The following is an 8821-nucleotide window of genomic DNA, read 5'->3' on the forward strand; positions in this document are numbered from 1 at the left end:
ATTTCTTTGATACTTACTCACTTGTGGCTCGACTGACCACTATATGAGTTCTACTTTCACTAGCTGCCTCACATGGTCTTCTCGTTCATCAAATGGATGTTAAGACTGCTTTCCTAAATGGAGAGTTGGACGAGGAAATTTATATGGAACAACCTGATGGGTTCATAGTAGATGGTCAGGAAGGAAAAGTGTGCAAGTTGTTGAAGTCTTTGTATGGACTTAAGCAAGCACCCAAGTAGTGGCATGAGAAGTTTGAAAGAACTTTAACAACTGCAGGTTTCGTTGTAAACGAAGCTGATAAATGTGTGTACTATCGCCATGGTGGGGGCGAGGGAGTTATCCTTTGCTTGTATGTTGATGACATACTGATTTTCGGAACAAATCTGAATGTTATTAAGGAGGTCAAGGATTTCCTATCTTGTTGTTTTGAGATGAAGGATTTAGTAGTGGCTGATGTCATTCTGAACATCAAGTTGTTGAGAGACGATGATGGAGGGATTACATTGCTTCAATCCCACTATGTGGAAAAGATCTTGAGTCGCTTTGGCTGTAGTGACTGCAAGCCCTCTCCAACACCATATGATGCCAATGTGTTGCTTCGAAAGAATCAAAGAATTGCTAGAGATCAATTGAAATATTCTCAGATTGTTGGCTCGCTTATGTACTTAGCCAGTGCTACAAGACCTGACATCTCTTTTCCTATTAGCAAACTGAGTCGGTTTGTCTCAAAACCAGGAAATGTGCATTGGAAAGCTCTAGAGAGAGTTTTGCGTTATTTGAAAGGCACTTTGAATTGGAATTCACTACACTGGGCACCCAAAGGTGCTTGAAGGGTATAGTGACTCAAACTGAATCTCAGATGCTGATGACATATAAGGCCACGGGCGGATATGTATTCACTCATGGAGGTGGCGCTGTTTCTTGGAAGTATTGCAAGCAGACCATCTTAACGAGGTCAATAATGGAAGCAGAACTCCACTAGATACAACTACAGTCGAAGTAGATTGGCTTCGTCGGCTCTTGAATGACTTGCCGGTTGTTGAGAAACCTATATCGGGTATCCTTATGAACTGCGGCAATCAAACTATGATCACCAAAGTGAGCAGCTCAAATGATAACATGAAAGTCATCAAGACACGTTCAGTGAAGGTTAAAGTCTATCCGAAAAATGAGAAACTCCGGAGTTATTGCATTGGATTATATCCAAACATCTAAAAATCTGGCAGATCCTTTTACTAAGGGTCTATCACGTAATGTGATAGATAATGCATAGAGGGAGATGGGTATGAGACCCACGATATGAGTTGTTCACAGTGGTAACCTAGTCTATGTGATCGGAGATCCTGTGAATTAGATGTGAAAGACAAGCTGTTGGTCAACTGAGAGGAGAGTATCCTTACTGTTAACAATACCACTTCATGAAGATGCAATACTCTCCTAAATCTGCATGGCAGGTTGATGTATATCTTAATCTACGTGGCTCATTTAAGCATAGATGTTGTCCTGCAAAATATCTTTTGAAGAACACACCTATATGAGTCTGATTGTCAAACGTCGCAATCTATAAGAGTAGGGTTCTCTCTAGTAAACTCATGAAAGGTCACGAAGTATGACACATAAACTCCACCCGCGGGGAAGACCCACGGTAGCCTAGTATCGGTCAAGGCTTTGTGTGAAGCTAGATTCGCAGAAAACTTGCAGTTCAAGGCCCAGCCCACTGTTTAAGTTGCTTACTAGTGTAGCATAGAGTTCTAGGTGGAAGTTCAACTTAACAGTCTTCACTATAGTACTGATATATAAAACAGTGTTTTGTAAGCAAAGGCAAATTTTGTGTGCCTCTCGGATCTAGTGGGGGATTGCTAGAATTTTATCTATTTATGGGCTAGCCCAATAACAATTTCAGAAATTCCTAATAAATCCTAGAGGCCCACTTAGCTCATTCGTGCAAGGAAAGGGGCACTACTAAAGTTTAGTCCCACATTGCTAGTTTAGAGGAAGTTGGACTTTTTATAAGGGAGGTTTTTTCCCCACATGTATAAGCATGAGAACAAGAGGGACATCCCCGCGCACTCCTCCTCCGCCGCCCGCCTCGCCACGCCATGCCTCGCCTCGCCTCGTCACGCTGCGCCGCGGGTTGTGGGAATGAGCCGATGTCTAATTTTTTCTGTAGCGGACACTGAATCCGAACGACGCGTCTCTTCGGCTGAAGTCCGTTTGCTTCATCTCCCGTCGCTAGCCTCTCGCCTCCTTCTCTCGCGCCTATAAAACTGAGGTCGCTCCTCTCAGAGAGACGCACCAGAACTTCTCCTTCCTCTCGCCACCGGTTCCAATCTCTGAGCTGCTGTTGTCTTCCTCATCCCGGTTTGCGGCGTGCACCGCGTGTCGGGACAGTAGGCCTCTGAAACCCCACCGCTTTGAGTCTTGTAGAAGAGAAGGGTGATAAGGTCTTTGAGGAGCGCTTTACGCAACTACTGACCGATTCATCACGGACGCTCCGGACACCAACGATTACTTCCCCAACGACGACTTCTTCCCCGACGTCGACAACCTCTTCGACGACATGGCTGGCAAGGATGTCGACCCCAAGTCCAGTGCTTCTGCTGCTGCTGTTGTCCCGTACGTGTTCTTCCTCTTTCTGTTAGAGGTCCTGTCTACTCTAGATATGTTTGGTTATAGTTCATTTTTGCAGATGTTGTTTAGCTTCTCACTGTCAGATTGCGTGACTTGTTTCTCTGCAATATAGTCATGTTTTATCTAGTATTTCTGTTAATAAAATCATATGATAAATTGCTCATATTTCCAACAAAAAATCATCACTTGTTGTATGTCTATTGAAGAAAGAAAATGTTATCTTTTTTTATTAACTAACCAATATGAGGTGCAAAGAGGGGATCTAATTTTTTTGTATGAAAACTATATCTCAATATATACGTGTAAGAAAACTCATTTTATTATAACTTCCTTTATTCTACTCAAACATTTTATGTGTTATGTTCAAAAGAAATCCCGCAATACTTTGTGGAAGAATTGCCGCTTGTTGTATATGTCTATTGAAGAAGGAAAATGTTATCCTTTAAAAAAATGTCGCTTGTTTTCTTTGTCTGAAAGAATTCCTGAAATCAACTTTGAGCATTTAAGGCTTTGATGGGTAATTATATTTTAGATAAATTTATTTATTATAGGTCATTTGACTGTAGCAGCGACTTCGTGGATTGCTTGGCACGGAAGAGTTGGCATGTTAGCAGTGACATCATATAAATTTAGTTAAGGATTATTTGTTATCATATTATTATGTTTCATCATTGTCCAATATATCGTTAGTTTACTCAAATTTATTTTCTTTGTTTATTTTTTCAAATATTTTATATAATATCTTATCATTATTACAAAAAGTAGATGACCACAACAACGTGCGCCATTACGATCTAGTAAGTTCCTCTTAAAACCACGGACCAGGAGGTTAACCATTTAAGTCTTCTATTCTTCTTCCCGAAGATTCTCAAACCTGTCGTCCAGTATCTAATTATCTCATCAAATGTTGTCATTCTTTCCATCGCACACTTGTCATTTGATTCTTTTTCATCAATTCCAACTCATGGACAATAGCTTGCCACGATGCGGGCGAAACAACGCGGAAAAACAGTGTCCAAAAGTGGCCATTGGGGTAGTAAAAAAATTCATTATTTTTTATGTTCACAAGATAAGTGTATACAATGCTTTTAAATATTTCAATCCCAAACTCATCAAAAATACAAATAGAGTTAAACAAGGAAGACAAATCCAAATCTAAATAGTACTCCCATTTCTTTCTTTTGTCTTTCTGTGATATACATTCATGCTGGAATTGTCTTTTTATCTCTCTGTGTAGATGTGTAGAAACTTCGCAAAAAGCAGAAACCCTTGTTTTCTCAAAAAAAAAAAAAAGAGAGCAGAAACCCTTGCAAACCCACGCGCATATAAAGCGGCGGCGGCGGCGGACGACCAGCCCTACCTGATACGAACCAACCCCAGATTTTCCCCGGGCGCCGCAGCCGCATTTCGTCGAGCACAGGACGCGCATGGCCATGGCTGCGCCCCACGTCTCGCACTCGCAGCCACCCGTCGGGCGCGCCGCTTTATTCGCTCACCCCACCACCGCGCAGAGCTCCTCCCCTCTCCGCCTCCCCCTCCACCGCGCCGCCGTCCGGCCCGTCCGCCTCTACGCTGTCTCCACCGATGCCGCCCCTGCCCCTGCCACCGCCGCCGCTGCGATGGACGCCGTGGCCGACTGGGGGCTCACCCCGCTCGCGGAGGCCGACCCGGAGGTGTACGACCTCATCGAGCGCGAGAAGCGGCGCCAGCGCACGGGCATCGAGCTAATCGCGTCCGAGAACTTCACCTCGCTCGCCGTCATGGAGGCGCTCGGCTCCCCGCTCACCAACAAGTACTCCGAGGGCATGCCCGGGGCGCGCTACTACGGCGGGAACGAGGTCATCGACGAGGTCGAGGAGCTCTGCCGCGCCCGCGCCCTCAAGGCGTTCCACCTCGACCCCGCCTCCTGGGGCGTCAACGTGCAGCCCTACTCCGGCTCCCCCGCCAACTTCGCCGCCTACACTGGGCTGCTCCAACCCCACGAGCGCATCATGGGGCTCGATCTGCCGTCCGGAGGACACCTCACTCATGGGTACTACACGGCCGGGGGCAAGAAGATTTCTGCCACCTCCATTTACTTTTCGAGCTTGCCCTACAAGGTGAGCTCCGACACCGGGTACGTCGACTATGATAGGCTGGAGGAGAAGGCCATGGATTTCCGCCCCAAGCTCATTATCTGTGGCGGGAGCGCGTACCCACGGGACTGGGATTATGCCAGGCTTAGGGCCATCGCGGACAAGTGCGGGGCCATGTTGCTGTGTGACATGGCTCATATTAGCGGTCTCGTTGCCGCTCAGGTATCGACTCTTCTGTGTTTCTGTGCCTTTTGATGATTAGATTATGTATTGCATCTGTTGCAAGTGTCTGACAGGAGCTAAACTAGGACTGTCGGTGTACTTCAGAAAATGCAGTAAATCACTCAAAATAGTTTTGTTATTAAAACAAGGTTCAACAAGTTTTAGTATGATATCGATTTAAATGTCAGTTGTCGTTATTTATTGCAACAATTGAGACCAAGCCTGATCAATTGTTGCAACAATGGATGCTCCCCCCCTGTATAATCATGTTCATGGAGGGTCCTGTCACTGAAAATAACGTTGACCTTCCATGAAATTGTTTCGCTAAATTTTCTTACAGCCTCTCACTACTTAAATACAGTATTTTGTCGAGTCTATTGTGATAATAGTTATCATCAACATACAGTAAGGTAGTCGATTTCTGCATCCTCTAACAAGAGATGCTGTTTGCTGTCATTCTCTTGGTGTTTAAGGCCACATGAATTTCACTGGGTTTTGGCAGGAACTTTACTTTGAACTAAGCAATTTGCAAAGGCTTCCTGTGGAACTCCCATATTCCAAGCTTCCGTTTAATTATTTTTTCACCTCATTGATATTATTTTGTTTTTTTTTTCTCTTACAGGAGGCTACGAATCCGTTTGAGTATTCTGATGTGGTTACCACCACCACCCACAAGAGTCTCCGAGGGCCAAGGTCTGGTATGATATTCTACAGGAAGGGCCCGAAGCCTCCCAAAAAAGGCCAGCCCGAGGGTGCTCTTTACGATTACGAGGACAAAATCAACTTTGCAGTGTTTCCATCACTCCAGGGTGGCCCTCACAACCACCAGATTGCTGCCCTGGCAGTTGGCCTGAAGCAGGCAATGTCACCTGGATTCAAGGCATATATTCAGCAGGTCAAGGCCAATGCTGTTGCCCTTGGAAACCATCTGATGAGTAAGGGCTACAAGATGGTTACTGATGGAACAGAGAACCACCTTGTTCTCTGGGATCTTCGCCCTCTTGGCTTGTCTGGTATGCAGAACAATTTAATTTGGCATCTGTTTATATGGTTGTATTCAGTGCTAACTTGCTCTAAAATTGGTTTTCTGAATTTATAGGTAACAAAGTTGAGAAAGTATGTGATCTGAGCAGCATTACACTCAACAAAAATGCCGTCTTTGGCGACAGCAGTGCACTGGCACCTGGTGGTGTGCGAATTGGTTAGTATCTCTTCCCAAATACGGTTTTGTTACTCCCTGTCCCCACATGCTTTGGAGGTTGTTAATGGTTACTGGCAAGAAAATAGGTCAGAAGGCACTCAAATTAATCATCTACTATAGTCATTCGCACCGGCCTGTGAGAGCATGTGAAGTATGAGGTGGCCCGACATATTAGTGTGTTGTGGATTTGTTAATAAATTTTCTTTCTTGTGGAATATTATTGCTTTTGCCTATGTATAAGGGTGTTCCCGTTTCATCTATGAAGGATCTTGCCTAGTCTAAATTGACTCCCATTGTTATTAGTGCAAGCTGAAAATTTTAATTTTTCCAAGGGCCTTTCTCCGAGTCTGAATCATCATTCGTCCACCACTTACTTAGCAAATACAGAAAAATATCCAGCTCACTAGATGCACTATTGTCATTCTCCCGATGTTCAACATCTTGTGTAAATTTATGAACTGGAATCTGTTCTGACTTCTATCCCAGTTTTTTGTTCTTTTTTCCTTTGTTGGTTTTGAAAGGCAACAAAGTACAATGATTGTGTTCAAGTTCTTAACCTTGCACTTGGAAGGTTCATGCCATCATTCTCTAATATTTTTCCTGAAAAGGCTTTCATTTAATTTGTGGCTGTGCAAGAATACAAAACCATGTTATTGTTAGGAGTTATGGTGTAATTACAGTGGAATGTCTATGTCATCACTCTAATACTTGTCTTGAAAAGGCTTGTCAACTTTGTTTTGTGATTGCTGAAGAATACAACAACACGTGAACTACTATATCTTCCAGCATAACGTACTTAAGCCGCTGGTTGCCTGATCCACATACCTGACATTTTTTAATCATTTGCCTACTTTAGAATTGCTCTTGCATGTTTAACCTTCATAAGATTTATTCCATTTTAGACATGCATCATTAATCTATCCCTCTTTGGACAATTGAGAAAAACGAAACATGCTGCACAGATGAACTCACTATACAGCTTTTTGTACGAGAAAACTGTTTTCTTTTTAGATTGAGAAAACTGGATATTGGGTACTTCTGTGCACGGATAAACTTCTGAAACATTAACGATACAATAGCATACCAGCTAAGTTCATTATATCTGAATGTCGGTTCTAGGTACACCTGCCATGACCTCGAGAGGTTTGGTCGAGAAGGACTTTGTGAAGATTTCTGAGTACCTTCATCAGGCTGTGGTCATCTGCTTGAATGTCCAGAAGCAGCGAGGTAAGCGTTACAATGATTTCATCGTTGACTTGGAGAAGAACAAGGACATCGCGGAGCTCAGGGCAGAGGTCGAGAAGTTTGCCATTGCATTTGAGATGCCTGGATTCCTGGTGTCAGACATGAAATACAAGGATTAGGCTGTGGTACCATGCAGATCGTTTTCTTGTAGCAGCAAATTGGTGCCCTTAAGGGGCTGATTGCTGTGCGCTAATCGTGATGTATGAATTATGGTTGAAAATGATATGACTCATGAATAATCATTGAAGGTATGGCATGAAATGGAGATGATATTTCCTAGCCTCAGTTTTCTAAGCGATTTGTGTGACCTCGTTGGCAGTTTGTTTATGTGTTTTTTGATGTTCAAGGATTTTTAGCGTCAGTGAGGCCCCCTGGCGGGAGCCTTGCTGGGTGCCCCACTTGTTATACGCGGGAGGGCACAAAGTTAAGACATGGTATTCTTTTACCAAAACTTCAAAGTGTTGCAGTACTTCAGTTTACCGTTTGTGTTTTTATCATCGTGTTTCTCGTAGTGAGATCTTCAATGGTATGCTTGGTGTATTTTCTGAGTATTGCTCTTATTGCTATCGCTGTACTTTCATGGCCCATTTGTCTTGTAGATGTACTGCCATAGGCGTATATTATTTTTTTGCTTGCTCTAGTTGTTTCTTTAATGCCGTGTGTGTATCAAGTGTATTGTCCTATTCGTAGTTGTTTTTGTACTAGTACTATTTACAGTGTATTTGATGTCGCATTGCCTAATTTGTTCTTTTTACTGCCTTGTGGTTCACATGTGTAGTTTTGTAATTGTTTTTTTTTTTGGACACTTGAAGTTTTTCTATCCTCTTCCGTATCCTTCCTTGGCATGGTTTAAACTTTCAACCGAATATTTAGATACAAAAAATCATTCCATTTGTTTCATTATGCTGCCTTCTGTTCATTCGAATTACACCAAGTGGTTTTTCGAAATGGTGAAGACTTTATGGCTCCTTTTGTAAGGAGTATTGCTTCACTGAATTTGCTTTTTTATTAGGCTCGCTATTCGAGTTTGATAGTTACTAGAAGAAAGAGGCGCCCTTTGCTGCGCCCGGATGTTTTTTTGATCATTGTAAATCAGTTTTCTGCTCTTGTGTATCACCCGTGAGCTGAGCAACTTCATGGAACACATAAAACATGGGAAGAAAACAAGTGTCATGCCCAATTCATTCAGATGTAAACTAAGAAAAAAAAACATGTACCCTTTGAAATCTGTTTTTCGTTCGATCTGACATACATTTATCGATTTATATAATTTTGATACAAATCAATGCACAATGAGTAAACAATATAGATTCAGCACTCACAATATATGTTTTGCTCAAGCTCATCATCACACCACATAATATCAAAATGGGTTTGCCTAGAATGATTGTTGTCCTCCATGAATTGAACAAAAGATGCAATTTTGTGAAAGATAAACAATAATTAA

General features: G+C 42.8%; 1 protein-coding gene across 1 annotated transcript; it reads left to right on the forward strand.

The window, feature by feature from the left end:
* The first annotated feature begins 3969 nt into the window (after positions 1–3969).
* Positions 3970–7668, forward strand: LOC125513798 (serine hydroxymethyltransferase 4). The gene is made up of 4 exons (XM_048679009.2): positions 3970–4928; positions 5551–5941; positions 6028–6129; positions 7249–7668. Exons 1-4 carry the CDS (start codon positions 4059–4061, stop codon positions 7491–7493), a joined length of 1608 nt encoding a protein of 535 aa, XP_048534966.2. The 5' UTR covers positions 3970–4058; the 3' UTR covers positions 7494–7668.
* The last annotated feature ends 1153 nt before the right edge of the window (positions 7669–8821 follow it).

This window comes from Triticum urartu, chromosome 1A, assembly GCF_056163025.1.
Source record: "Triticum urartu cultivar PI428250 chromosome 1A, HENAU_Tu73, whole genome shotgun sequence".
In the NCBI taxonomy this organism is placed as follows: domain Eukaryota; kingdom Viridiplantae; phylum Streptophyta; class Magnoliopsida; order Poales; family Poaceae; genus Triticum; species Triticum urartu.